This window comes from Salminus brasiliensis, chromosome 10 (genome assembly GCF_030463535.1).
Source record: "Salminus brasiliensis chromosome 10, fSalBra1.hap2, whole genome shotgun sequence".
NCBI lineage: Eukaryota > Metazoa > Chordata > Actinopteri > Characiformes > Bryconidae > Salminus > Salminus brasiliensis.
In genome coordinates, this window is record NC_132887.1 from 20,986,185 (window position 1) to 21,001,796 (window position 15,612).

Sequence of the window (15,612 nt, forward strand, 5' to 3'; positions counted from 1 at the left end):
AATAATTCACTGATATTTAAATTGAGCTTCCTGGCTTCCATAAGACATTCCCCTTAGACGCCTGGAAGCATACATGCTGTTTTGTATAGTCATGTATTACATATTTTAATACAACAAATTCAGTATTGCAGACCCTGCATTTTGAATATTGAATATTTGCATATAATACTAAACTAAGTAAAGCGTCCAATAAAGTTTCAGTACAAAACACAAATCATAAATATGATAAAACACCAAAAATGCACTCCTCAGACCTCTCTGAGAAGTTCTGGGCATGGTCTTAGTATTCTAATAAACATGCATGACTGACAGCCCTCCATCACTGGTGAACAAAAGTTGTGATTTTACAGATCTGTAGGGTTTACTGAGGTTCTGAGGTGTGTAACCGTGTTCCCAGCCCACATGTAGATACAAGCTCAAACTGTGACTGGGGGAGTGGCTGTCCCACTTACCCCGTCGTCCTTCCAGTTCAGCTCCCAGCCCCTCTCCGCATCAGCGTCGGGCTATGGGCTTTGCCTGTAGGGTGGTGTATGTGTCAGCAGGCAGCCGATCTCCTCCGCTACGGTGCTGCTTTGGGACCTCCCGTCCGCTCAGGCATAAATTCCTTGGGGAACAGAAAGGTGATGGGCACCGGACATGAAGGACACCGATGCACGCAGGGCAGCTGCTCCCCCAGTTGTTTAGCTTTAGCTTTAGCTCTCCTGGTTTCTTTGAATTGAAGAGAGGGCAGAGCCATTTTAGAGAGGAGAGCAATACTGGTGAAATACAGTTATTAAACTTTAGGAAGATATTCATAATACATGCTCCGTACCATCTACACAAATTCACTGCTTGTTTCAAAACCCTACAAGTGAGAACTTTCTCCATGCTTTCGTTCTCACTGGTGGTAACCAACTTCTACGGGGGTTAAGTCCCTAATTTCAGGTGCTCTTCCAGTTAAAAGTACTAAACTGTATGTTACAGAGTACAAACACTGTCACTCTGGAAGGCCACCTTTAGTTAGGGCATATAATTATACCCTTCCGAAGCAATTATTATTGTCATGTAATGTAAAAGAACTCCAGACAGCTTTCTTTCATTGCTTCAAGAACCCACGTGTGTCCACTGTGTACTGTTAAAAGTATAAGATCCTTGAGAAATGTTTGGAGGTTCTTTAATTAAAAATTGTGGAGGAACTTCTTAAGGTGCTTGGAGGAACCTTCAAGAAAAGGTGTATTAAAGAAAAAGGTTTCTCAAGCACCTTCAGAGGTTCCTCCACTCTGAAGCTGAAAAATCAATCCTCGCAAACTGAAAAATCTCTAAAGGATTCTCAAGGATCTCATACTTATACTTATAAGAGTGTAGGTGCTTTGCTGGTGGACAGGGGTTAGCATGGGCACTCTGACCAGTTTGTAGCTACACAGCCCCATACACACCTTCCATTCCTTCCATAAACGTCATTAGAATGGCTGTAACTTGTGTCACAGCAGGGCTTCTGTCTGTTTGGACCAGATGGGATAGCTTTTGTTGTCCTCATGTATTGATGAGCCTGGGGCGTCCAATCCCTTGTGATGTGTGCCATTTACCTGGGGAAGGTACTAGGATGGGAGGGAATGTGATTCTTTGGGCAATCTTCTGCTGGGACACCCTGCCTGTCATCCGACATTGCAGACCGCTTCATGGCAATGGTATTGCATGATGGCAGTGGTCTCTTTCAGCAGCATATTAGACAAGTGGTCATCTCATCCAAACTTACACTCTTAAAAATAAAGGTGCTACAAATGGTTCTTAGACATGCATGACCGTGCAGAAGCATTTAAAGGTCAATTTGAAGATTCTTTAGATCTCTACTACAAACATGGTTTGTAACATCTTCATGGCACCAGGAGTGGTTCTTCTATAGCTTTGCTCAAAGAACCCTTTGAGGCAAAGAACTCTGAAGTGTACCTACAGTGTAATTGCACATTAACATGTGCAGATACATTATTTAGTTATTTCATATTACACCAACCAGGCAGATTTCTTTCCCAGCTATACAGTCACTGGCTCATCTGGGAAAGTTTTGCACTCTGGATTTGATTCTGTGGTGACATCATGTTTAGATAGTTGCAGTGAATCATTCTCCCACTAGCACAGAGGGTGGCTATTGGTGGAGAGTTCATCTTCATCAAGTTGCATGGCTTGCGTTCACCAGTTATGTGGAGGTTTGGGTTATTGAGTCCTTGTGATTGGTTGTGCTCCAGTGTTACAGGCATTCCTCGACATGTGCAAATAATTTTTGTTTCTAGGTGAAGACAAAAACTTGTAAGTCTTACTGTGGTTCTTGTAAGATGACATCAGTGACCACAATCAAAAATTACAGTGGACTTCCTCCTTTAGCTATTTCTCATGAATTGGGCTTTTTTCTGTGGTCTCTATAAACCCTACAATTGGAATCCAGTAACTGGATTAACTAAAGAAAAATTCAAACCTGAACAGTATTTATACAAAAGTAAAGCAACATTATGTAGCATTTAAAATAACAGACTCATAATCACTGTGATGCTCCTCTGACCTGTAATAAGGAGAATAGCATCTCTATCATTGCCAATCCAGGCTAACTGCTCTGTTTAACTTTTGTTGAAGCAGACAGAATACCCTTATAACACTGCGTAACCATCAAAGTCATGTTTGTGTAAAATACTGTAAAAATACTCAAATGAATTCTATCAACATGCTTCTTTCACTTTCAGAAGCCGGTTCTGTATCTCTTAGCTTGTCCAGAAATGTGTGTGTCAAGCGTGTCATTTACGGGGTGGCCTAAAGCTGCCTTTAGAAAAGAATGGGGTTAAAATTATTTTAAACATTTGCACTCTTCTTATGTCACACTGATACAAACACACCACTAACACGCAACCAGTCATAAGGTAACACTATGCAGCATCATAGCAACCACTTGGCATACCATAGCAACACCTTAGCAACCACTAAACAACTTTATAGCAAACACCTAGCAACCACCCCGCAATAGCATAGGAACCACCTAACTACCACGAAAAAAAAACTTTATACCAATCACCTATAATACCATAGCAACCATGTAGCAAAATCAGTTTCACTCTAGTGACCACATAGCAACAGCCTACAAATTGCCTGGAGGTGGAAACAAATTTAAGCTGAGCAACCACTGTAACTTTTTAAGCTTTAATGATACTGCTCTTATAATATTGAGTGATGATTAGTGCATTGAGGCCGAGAATATTTTTATTGCCTTGCTCAATAATTGCCGTTTAATTTAATAAAACATATGTGTAATTAACCATAACCCTACAAACTTCCACAAACCTCAGACTTTTGGTTTCATGAGCGTAAAATGTCAAAGAATGCGATTACCCTAATTCATTTTCTACAGTGGTTGGCAGTATTGCCTTGCAGTTACTGGAACTCTTTAGCTGCCAACAGCCTCCTTAGCCTGTTTTTGAATTACAGTGTAAATATTTATCTGAATGCTTTTGTGACTTGCTCTGGCAAAAACGCACATGTCTGCAGGCTTTTCCTTTGTTTTTGCTCTATAAATTCAGGTTGGCAGTGGGGATTAGTTTTTCCACCTGTTTTCACCTCAGTTGGAGCAGTCAGCATCATCTGATGAGCTGCAGATGAGCCACAGCTCAGCTGATGACATCAGCTAAATGGGCTAATTGGGGACGTGGATAATCATAACAACAGCAAAGCTCTTTGATCTGACATTGCTGTCCCATGTGTACAAACAGTTTCTCTTTATGCTAGAATAAACCCATTGTGAAAGAGTATTATATCAAGCTCATCCTGGAAGAAAACGCTGGATCAGACATGGCTAAATCTAGCCTGAAAATAACATAAAGTGAAGTCAGTTTCATTGTAGTGGCAGGACCATATGGCATGATGGTGTCTGGGAGGCTTGTAACTTTGGTGGGGCGTACTCGTCCTGTAGTCTTGTCAGTCCACATACTTCTTTCACTTTTACTTGTTAACAAATGCATGTGTATGGCTGTCCCTGAGAAAGGGCAGTGGTTCAAAAGTGAGTTATACTCCACAACTGTAGGGGGAGCCCATGAGCAAAAAATAGTAATATAATTAATATAAATATTAAACATAATGCTGCTTTAGCATTTAAACTGTTGAACATGTTCTCCCAGCATTACCTTTTTATATGAATGGAATCTTGTGAAGTAGTGGAATTTCAAATAGCTATAATGCAATATGCAGTATTAAATAAGCAAGTTTTCTAAGATTTCTTTGGGATGCCAACTGTTGTTCTGTATATTAGCGTCAGTTTACAGCCTAAGCTAAGATAAAGCTAGTATGGTGTAGATCTTTTTAACCAAACTTAGCATTGACTTTTTCTCAGTTCTTGATGAAACATGCAGAATTAAAATGTTAAAATGTCTTCTGCGAAAACCACAAAGCCCATACCGAGGATGTTAGCGTTAATCTTAGTAAAACAAAGGTTTTTCCCCATAATTTCTTTGCCCTTTTTTTGGCCAGTCCTTTTTTCCCCCCATCCTGCCACTTGGCAGTTTAGTCTGAACAATAGTGGGCTTTGTACAGGACCCATAGATCCCTACACTTGTAGCAGTGCAGACACAGAGGGCTGGATTCCCAGACACAGATTAACTCTAGGCTTGGTCCAAGAAGGATTTTGACTTGATAACCACATGACTTAGCCCCAGACTAGGTTTAATCTTTGTTTTGGAAAGGGCTCCTGTGGGCTTAGCATTTTCTTTTAACCGATATGCTATTGCAACTGTGCTCATTTAGTGTGCTATATGAAGAGCCTCACAGGTTCACGGCAAGAAGGCTCCCCTCACCCGTGATTCAAGTGTCCGCAGAGGCCGGGGCCACATGTTTTCTTTGGGGTTCATTCTCTTCAGCTCTGTCCTCAGCCTGCGGTGATTTGCAGCGAATATGACTCCCTCTCTCCCATACTTTATGGCATATTCCTGTTGTAGTTGGCCCCTGTTCAGCAATCTGTGGAATAGTGTCCTGGTTGTAGTCTCCTATCAAGCCTGACTGTTTGTATGGGAAAATTAAATCACATAAAGACACTGGGAGTATATAACTTTAAAAGTTATATATGATCTATATATGTATAAATTTTTTATTTATTTTCATATATAGAACAACCATGAACTTCACACCATTTAATCACTTCCTTCGCCAACTTGGTAGTTCTGTGCCAGAAATAGTATTTTTCTTAACAAAAATCACTTATTGTGAATATTCTATATTCTGAATACGTCATTTCAATTAGTAACCCTTTTATTTTCCCCAGCTCATTTGCAAAAAGTCTGCCTTGAAGGAAAGATGGCAGAGTAAGCAGGGTGTGCATTAGCATTTTGTTTATTGATGTTTCTCATCACATCATCCTATGACGTACCATTTGATGTATATTATCAAAAACAATTAGCACAATGCCACTGCGTACTGGAGCATCACTAGAGACTTATGGCGGTCTAAGCCTTTACTAGGTAGATCTGGATGTGGCATGCTTCAAGATAAACTTTGAACCTTGATTTCAGGAGGAACAATGAGTGAGCAGTACTTTTGTCCACTTTTGTATATCTCCTCAGAGTTGGTATCAAACGCAGCTCTAATAAGGCTGAAAGAAAGAGTTCCCTGATCAATTAAATGAACAGAATGTCTAACAGGTGCTTTTTTAGTTTAGAGCTGGACTTAGACTGTCATCAATCTGATGTTCATAAATACATGTAAAAATGAATTAATTCAGCTAAAAAATGATAGCAATATTAGCCTATCATCTCAAATTGACTTCCTAATTTGGTGATTTCATTGGCAATTAAGGGATACTCTTTTGCAGGCTGTACAGTTTTCTAATCTGATCAAATTGTGCAAGTCCAGCATGTTAGATCAACAGAACAAACAATCACTAAAAGTAGGCTACAGTACCAAGCTAAACAGCCTCGGTAAAGCCAGAAAAAACAGTTCGTTAAAAAATATTTTTATTATATTACTCAGAAACAAACCTAACTCCAGACTGTAAATCTGACTCCTGCACTGCCAAAGCCTGGAAATTACAGCCGGTATTGTACAGTGCTTTATATGTTTAATTCTGTTCTTTTCTTTCAAATATGATATTCATAACAAACACGTCAAGCAGCCATGCTATTAAAAAAAAAAAAAAAGGTGCACGTATTTGTCACTGTACAGTGTACAGCGAAATGTGTCCTCCGCATTTAACCCATCTGGTAGTGAACACACACTCACATGTGTTAGGGGCAGTGAGTACAGACACACACCCAGAGCGGTGGGCAGCCAACTCCAGCGCCCGGGGAGCAGAGAGGGTAAAGGGCCTTGCTCAAGGGCAACAGTGGCAGCTTGCCGAGCCCGACCCCGTTATCGATATCCCGGTGCTCTAACCGCTGAGCCACCACCGTCCCAGAATGTTCGAAGCCCCAGTGCACATATTTTTTACAAATACTGTAGTATTTGTATGCTTATTTGTATGCTTATAGTTAAAGCTGTTTTTACAGTATATTTTAATAGCTACCCATTAGTCATGGGGTAAATTTGCATAGGCAACGAGTAAAGGGTCTATTAACCCCCTACCCTGTATATAAGCCCACACAACAGTTTATCATTTCTTTAGTTTCATAAATACAGTACTATCAAAATTAACATAAGTTTCATAGGCGCTACAATTGAACCCTGTGGGACTCCACAAAAGTTGCTTAAGATTTTTGATAGTTTCTACATTAGGAATAATAACTGAATTATAAATCTAGTGTTCAATAGGTTAATGAATTTAAGTGGTATGGACTGTGGCCTCCGTTCTTTGAGCCCCAATGCAATTGCCCACTAGTTACACTATTGCAAGCACTGTCCTTTTCTGTCTTACCTCACCCTCACCCCTCTTTGTTTCTGTTTTCCTACCATTCTCCTCTTCAGGGCATTTAAGGTAACTTGTGGAGTGTTGTTTGAGTAAGCAGTGATACTTGAGGACAGCCTTCTGTGTATATTATGTTCATATTCACCTCCCAGAGCTTCCCAAACTACAGTTTCCCAGTTGATTATTCTCTCCGCTAGCGTCTTAGCAGGCATGGTAAACCCTTTGTGTGGATTCCCCTTCAGCTTGACCTTCACTGCAGACTAATTAAGCGATCTCACAGGGGGATGTGGAAGGAAGAAGTGGGTCAGTATGGAATGGATATTTGGGTTGAGAGTGAAATATGATTTCTGGGAGGTGGAAACAAAAAAAAAAAAAAGCCAGCACATTCCTGACGCGGAGTGTGTGCCAGTGCATTCACACCTGCAGCCCTGAGACTCCTGAAACACCCCGTTGCCCCTAGTACACTCTGGCTCTTTGCTTGAGTTATTGTTTTTAGCCCACGCATCCACCTACCCAGGCATGTGCACATGTGCTTACACTTTGCATAAACGCACACAGAATCACACAAAGTACACTCTGCATTTCTCATCATGAGCTTATATTGTTCTCTCATCATGGTTTTGCCTTCAAGGTTATTTGACTGTTTTGTACATTAGTTCAAAACCCACACAACGCGCAATCGTTTCCTAACCTGCTGCACACCTCCTACGACAACACCAGCTGTATTGTGTTCTCTTCTGCATTTTTAATCATAAGTAAATAGGATGACCGGCTGCAATGCTGTATGAGTAGGTTGAGCAGACACGTCTTTGCATAATTAGATGGAGGAAGCCACGCAGAAGGTGGCTGAAGGTCCATGTGAGGACTGAGAATGAGTGGACAATGGCTGTTATCTGAAAACTTCACTAATTAGCAGTGACCTTCACTCTTTATCCCAAGAATGAATACACCTAATCAGCTTGTTTTTTAAGCGCTGTAGCACCGGTCTACTATATATCACCACTATCACCACAGTTACCAACTCAACATGAAAGAAAGCGACAAAAAAGACCCTGAGCTAGGGTAATACATCAAGCACAGAGCAGGTGCTTCTGCATTGTGTTGGGTCTTTTCAGCATGTATATATGATATAGTGGCCTACTTGAATACTTGATATGAAATTAATTATATCATACAAACCATATGTTTTCAGTCTTTTTCTTTTTTTGAAACATTAATGACATAAAAGCATGCAGCATGTTTGTTAGTTCTACCAAAAGACTCTGAAGACATGAGGCAGTAAATCGTGTATTTATTCTTGGCAATTAATGTGATGGAACAATTGTTACGAAGTTAGAGCTGGTGATTGCCTTTGGTGTAGGCCCCTTCATCAGCCCAGGTCTTGCACCATTGGGACTCTCGCAGATCCTGCCGTACTTTGAGGCAGGGGGCGAAGCCTACCCCTGGGCATCTGTCGGGACCAAGCTGGTGGCTGTGGGGAGGAAGGAGGGAGAGACGTGATGTTACTCCTGAAAGCAGCAAAAAAAAAAAAAAAAAGTGTAATCATAGGACTTCTTTTAACACAGGTGGCGGCTGGTGATTGGCTGAGGAACGGTGATGCTGCATTGGAGTCTCCTGGTAGATTTTTCACTAGTGCTTTCATTTATCTTGCATTTGGGCCAGAGAGCAAAATAGCAAGGTGTGACATTTAAGGGTAACTTTGGCCACAATGAATACAACAGATGCAGCAATAAATATGTGAAACATATATATTTGCCTCTTATAGTGGTGCCATGAATCTCTAGACAGAGATTTTCTGTGTTAAAGACTACCAAAAAAAAAAAGGTGAGAGGAGCCTTTGAAACACTACAAACACATTAATGTGTTTATTTCCCTGAGAGCTGACTAATAAAAAAAGCCAAGTCTCACATCTGTATTTATGAGTCTCTTCATCACTGTTATATTAATGGGGTTGACAGATTTGTGCAAGGCATGCTGGGTAATGTAGTGAAAGTACTTTGATGGATTAGAATACAAAAAAGTGAGAGATGCTGAGGGATGCAATGCTGTGATTTATTATACAACATTGAAGGCTATATAGGCTATAGTATTATACAACATTGAAGGCTATAGTATTATAGGCTATATAGGCTATAGTATTATACAACATTGAAGGCTAATTTTATATATTATTAAATGGCATCTTTTCATTAATAGCTTCACATTACTACATTAATTAAACCATACAAATATCATGGTAAAAGTGTTATCCTTTCAAAGATCTCAATAATGGTTTGACCCTTGGGGTTACAGTGTGAATTCCATATTGCAAGTAATTCTGCGCTATAATTTCATTATTTGGTCTGAAAAGTAATTATTTTAATTTATTTGGGCTTCCTGAAACTAGAATGTTCTACTTTATCGTGATTTTTGCATAGTGCCGCTGAATTACAGCTGAGTATTGTGCAATTTAGCAGCAACAACTTACCATGTCATGGTTGAGCTATTACTATGGAGTTCTGAAATCTCATTTAGATAGCCTGTAATTCCTGTTTCAGCTACTCTAGGGGGCCTTTAGTAGAACCATGTCTGGATATGTTTCCTCTATCTCCTCTATCTCTCTGGAAAGAAAGGAGAAATGTTTTGGGAACGACACTCAGAGGAGTTACTGTCATAATAATGACAGTAAATTCATAGCTGGACCTAATTCAAGCAGAGATCTTGGCGATTGGGAGGCCACCAGCAAATGTGGTTGTACCTTTTTTAGTCTGGCCTTTGCTCACAACGTTCCAGTACAGATTATGGTGTAAGTGCATCTTGTAAACCATGTACACATTTGTTTGGTAACCAACATCAAAATGCATCTCACACTGACACATTAAAAACCAGTTTAGCCATCGTCATCAGTTTTTTTTTTTTTTGTAATAAGACTTTGCCAAGGTTCCCACATGTCCTGGAAAATTAAAGGTTATTTTTATACTTCATAAAAAAATTGTTATAGAAAATAAGAAAATAACTGGAAATAACCTGGAAATTTAAGTGAGGTCACTGAAAAGTTGAGCTGTTGAGTCACTGACATTGTATGTTTTAGCCACTGATGCCCTATTTTTTGAAATTTGGAATGTGAATGTGTATCTGTCATGTGGACAGATAGACTGCCACCATGTTTGACAGTTTTTTACAGTTCTGAATGGATTCATACAGTAAGTCACTGCTCATTATACATATATTTGTCATTTATGAATAGGACACTACTTAATGCAAATTTGCTTCACACATATTGGCAAGCTTTTCAGTGTTAAACTGCTAGCAATTTAAATAAGCAACATTTTGTCGTCCAGCAGAAAAGGCTTGCATATAGTACTAGGTGTTCAATTTACATTTACATTTACATTTAGGGCATTTAGCAGACGCTTATCCAGAGCGACTTACAAAAGGTGCTTTGCTATTTACTTAAGAAAAACCTCAGCTAGTTTGAGTAGGCAAAAATTCAAAGATGCCTCTAAGTTTAGACACGACTAAACACAAGTCAATAGGGTGAACACTCTGCTATCCGTCCAAGTACTCTCGGAAGAGGTGGGTCTTCAGTCTGGGTTTGAAGACAGCGAGCGACTCTGCCGTTCGGACACCCAGGGGCAGCTCATTCCACCACTTTGGATGTCAGGACAGGAAAAAGCCTGGACGCTTGTCTTCCGCTCAATATTACGCCAATAACCATGTGTGTAAAACCAGTTTATACTGAAAGGCTTTTAATGTCTTTTCAGCATATATTGCTGATATAGTTGCTTACTTGAATGATATGAAATGAAATATATCATACAAACCATATGTTTTTAGTGTTTTTTTTACTACATACAAGTACACATTGTTTTGTATAGTGTCATATGTACAAAAAAAGTCCAGTTTTCCAAAAGTGTTTTACTAAAAAGAAAAATGTAAGTGTAGTAACCAATAACCCGAAATGCATCCCAAAACATAATCTACTCTCTCCTGCTATTTTCAATTTCATACTATACGAACTGCAGAGACTGCTTCACTAATCAGATTCACAGGGAGCACAACTCGACCAGTTACAGACATGGAGGAAAGAAGGCAGAGAAAGACTCCCAGCTGCTAAAAGACAGGCAGCTTGGGAAACCACCATAAGGGAAAATAAATCCAATTAGAACCACCAACAAATAGATCTGTGTATGAACTAAAAAAAGATCAAGTTGACCATCTGTTTCACATCATGGGACAGTCCCAAAAATCAAAAGTTTGTCCTGCATCCCGTACAAACAGAACGTCTTGCATTTTTGGTGTAATTTGTCATTTCAAATACAGATCTCTGCAATAAGATAACAACAAAACAAAAGTTGTTAAAAACATGCTGTAAAAATACAGTGTTAGCATGTTACAACTGTTGATGGTCTACGGCGTAGGCCCTGTCGTCAGCCCAGGTCTTGCACCATCGGGACTCTCGCAGACCCTTCCGAATTGTGAGGCAGGGGGTTGAGCCTACCCTCGGATAGCCATCAGGACCAAATTGATGGCGGTTGCGAGGAAGGTGGGATAGATGTGACGTCACGTCTGAAAGCAGCAAAAAAGCGTGTAATTAGAGGTTATTTAACACAGGTGGCGGCTGCTGATTGGCTGAAGAAAGATGACGCTGCATTGGAGTCTCCTGGTAGATCACAAGCATCCGGGATTTCCGACTCTTCGTTTTAATTAGTCAACTAGACTTTCAAATTTCAAAAGTTTCAGTGTTCTGCATGTCAGCCAACAGCTTTTTGTTTGCTAATAGGGTTAAAGTAGCAAGTAAAAAAAACTGATCTGCTTTATTTACCAATAGTTTGTTGTTGTTAAGCACAAGAAACATTACAGGTCTGTGGTTGGTTGTTTTAGATGTCAGTCAAATGGCAATGTTCTACCAAACTGAACGATCTTCAACATCTCAGGCCGTTTATCAACATCTTACACAGTTTGAAGTGGAATTGGTTTCATCTTGTGCCATTTCCACACTAGTAAAGTACATGTGGGTTGTTTTTATTTCTGTTCTTCTGCAGTACGACTATTGCGCTGATACCAGCAGAAATTGCTAGATCTGACATATCTGGAAAAATAAAAAAGTAGGAGACATTAACGAGAGCAATGGCAAATACCAAGGCCAGTTGGAACAATACGAGATATTAATATTAATGGCTAGTTTTGTTCCAACTGGTCTTAAAACTGCTGCTGTCATTCCATCCTCCAATTCCACCCACATTCCATCACCTGAAGCTCATGTGAAAGCACTGGCTAAAAGAATTAGCGCTCGTCTGCATCATTTACTGAGAATGATGCTGAAACTTTTATTAATTCATTTTTTACATTTCATCTAAATTTCAGTATTTCTCTCTTTATTGGAATTTCAATAAAAGTATGTAACACCTTCAGTATATTCATAATTCCGCTGCTCATGTTGTAGCTTTTATCAAAAAATCTGCTCACATCACTCTTGTTCTCCAACAGTTGCTCTGGCTTTCTGTTGCATTTCATCCGCAGTTCAAGTTCTTAAACTCATGCCTGCTCACTGAGGATCTTCTGGTGCTCACTGAGGTCTTCGGGAATACTCTAGCACTCTGACTATACTCCTTTTGTACTCCTTTTCAAGTCCAGCGCAAAGCTTCCCTCTTTATGAAATATAGTATATGTCCAAATGTTTGTTATGGATAGCCCTTCTCATAAATGCATTCAGCTATGTCAAGTTGCACTCAGTTCTGACACAAATGCATTTGTGTAGACTTTGTAGAGAAGTATTGCCAATAGAATAGGACTCATTGGAGCAGATAAACATGAATCTATTCTTGCCAGGCCTATAATAAACCTATAATGCCAGCCACGGGCTAGAAGGGTATAAAGCACCCCAGCATTGAGCTGTAGAGCAGTGGAACTGTGTTCTCTGGAATGATGGATGGTGCGCCATCCAATACTTTTGGGATTAGTTGGGGTGTTGAAGATGAGGTAGGGTGGTGATCATCCAACATCCTAACCTCACTAACACTTCTGTGTTCTGTATTAAACACAATCAAATACTCACAGCAATGCCCCAAAACCTAGTAGAAATCCTTCCCTGGACAGTAGAGACACGAAATCCAACAAAGAATACCCTTGAACGATGTATGAGCAGGTGTCCCAATATTTGTGCCCATATATTTGAGTGTACCTTCACTAATGGTGGTATTGTTCCAACTCCACCTCCTCTATCCGCTTTAATTCCCTGTCTACTGTCTGAAATATTGTTCCCAGTTGCGGATGCTGAGGGGACTGAAGCTGAACCTGAAGGAGGACAGATCTTCCTGTAGACACTCTTCTGCTAAGCACAGTTACTTCAGGAAGTCCTCCAGGAAGGAGAGGAAGGAATGAGTGATTCACTGACTTCTTTCCTGTATATGAGTCAACTACTGAAATGTATGTATAGCCTGCTGTTGTTGGAATGAGTCTAACATATATTGAGTAAAATCATAGTACTCAGTACAGAAGAGTATTTGAATAGCAGTTTTAAAAATGTTCATGCTGTTGGTGCATTTTGTCTACATGATAAAATATTGCGCTAAATATCGTATAGCGCAAAAAAAATCATTTTTACCATATCACCCAGCTCTACACGTATGACGGCTATAAACAGAGGTATGCCTCTAAGTTTTGTGCAATCCACTCAATAATTAGCGCAAGAAATTTTTTTACAACCTAATCGCTGGACCCTTAAACTTTGTTCACAGAACAACGTACGTTAAACCTGTACTTTCTTACATTACTGTAGCAGCATCCACTAATGAAGGCAGTTTCGCAAGATACAAGAAGTTAAAGAACAGAACCGTGGCCAGATCTGCACAGAGACCCACACCCTGTGCAGCGGGCAGATGCGGATGGCATGGCATTGGTGTTTTGAGCTGGCTGGGTTGACGAACCACACCAAAATTCCCTTAGAAATGGCCCGAGTCCCGCCTGTTCAGGCTTGTTTGGTGCACACCAGACTTCGAAAGGCACTGTTGACAATTACTCTAATGAACCGTACCAACAGAGCAATTGCACCAACACTGACAAGTATAAACACACCCTAAAATATATCATTAAAGCACAGGTCATTTTCAATGATACCCCAAGGACACTAATCTCCACTGCTTAACCATTAAGCCAGAAATTTGGCAGCGTGTTTTTAGCAAGTCATCAGACACGCTACATTTTTCTGACTCATACTCAAGCTGAAACTCGGCACCTTTGTTTGAAAGCAGTTCTCAGCCTTTGAGTATGTTGGAGCAGCAACCAAAAACCTTTAAACCTGAAACGTAATTAAAGAGGCACATCCGCAGTGGAAGAGAATGGAGTTGACAGCCCAGGTGAATAGGGCATAGTCAGGCCGAAAGGTCAGCTAAGGTCATTGTTCACGCTTCAGCAACATTCAGAACTCAGGTTTCAGGGCCTTGTTAGCCAGCGGAGGCCACACGACTGGACTTTTTCAGCAAAAAAATGTGCTTCTCTCGCCATGTTATCGGCCGGCCCTGTTCCTTGTCTTCCCTTTTTTAATTCTAATTGAAAACATCTGATGCGGGGGTCACCCAGCTCCGGAATGGTTTGGAATGGCGAATGAACTGTGTGTTTTGAGAAGCTGTGAGGAGCTTTGGGGAGACTGCTGTAATGAGACGGTCCCGCCCACATTAATTGGTCGGAATGTGTGTAAGTGAGGAGGAGGAAAGGGGTTTCGTCCTCTGAATTTAGTGGCTTATTGGGTGGGTCTGACCTGGCGTGTTACCAAAAGCCACAGCCATGCCTTGAATATTGTATTTCCAACTGTGTATCCATTTCCTTGGAGTGGGGCTGTTTTCGGCAGGGTTGTGCAACAATAGGCACATTTTAGGAGCAAAACAGGCTGTGTAAAAGTGTTCCTCTGGATTAAAATCAGGCACAAGTTTACATCTGTTACAAGGCTGAACTGTCTGTCCTTTGGGCAAAGGTTACATTTGCCATGATTATAAACAAGTTGCCTATTGTACTCAAACTGAACGCATGCAAGTTTTCTTTCTTTGGGATTTGGTGACAGGCATGAGTAGGATAAGGTTAAAATCCTGCCTGCTTAATTTCCTCTGAAAGAAGCTCTCCCTATCTCTGAGCACTGCAGGAAATTCGAGGGGTTTCCCCTTCTTATCCCTAAAGGAAACAAGCAACACAAAATAGCCCAGAGAGAACATACACTGGCACTGAAAGCACACATAAACAGGAAGACAGCTAAGCGTGTCTTTCATAAGATGCTTGATTATCTTGTAAGATCCTTTAGCAACTTCAGCTATAAGGAAACCAAACCACTGAGATGATAATACTGAGAAAACTTTAGACTGTAAACTGCAATTCATGCAGTTTGTTGTTTTTTTTTCCCAGTTTAAGGGGTTTGGATGTTTGGCGCTGTGCTGCCATCTTGTGGATGAAATGTAATGTCTCCAAGCTCCACAGTGCAGAGCAGAATTATGTGTGGCTTTCGGAGCTTCCTTGCAGAAAGCTTAGCTTGGTGTAGTTAACGCTTAATTTGGGAGATCTGTGGGATTTAAAAGGGATACTTTGATTGAGAAACGTTGTGCAAACGTTTGAACCCTTGTCATGACATATGAGGCAACATGTGAAATATTACAGCAAAATAATTATAAATAAAAAATCCTAATAAATATTTACTTCTCTATAGAATCACTTAGAAAACTCATGTGATCTACTATATATACACACACCATAACCAAATATATACATACAATATATACAGTCATTTAAAATTGCATGGTCAA

The 15,612-nt window shown here is 40.2% G+C and overlaps 1 protein-coding gene across 3 annotated transcripts in view; it reads left to right on the forward strand.

Annotated features, from left to right (window-relative positions):
• nhsl1a (NHS-like 1a) overlaps positions 1-15,612 on the forward strand; it is an 80,350-nt gene that overhangs the window by 7,087 nt on the left and 57,651 nt on the right. Inside the window, exon 1 of one of the 3 annotated variants that reach the window (XM_072689664.1) lies at positions 13,138-13,252. The exons of the other annotated variants lie outside the window; for them this stretch is intronic. Within the exon in view, the coding sequence (XP_072545765.1) occupies positions 13,204-13,252 (49 nt within the window). The 5' untranslated portion in view covers positions 13,138-13,203. Of the gene's footprint in view, positions 1-13,137; positions 13,253-15,612 lie in introns of those variants that run through there. 3 annotated transcript variants of the gene reach the window in all.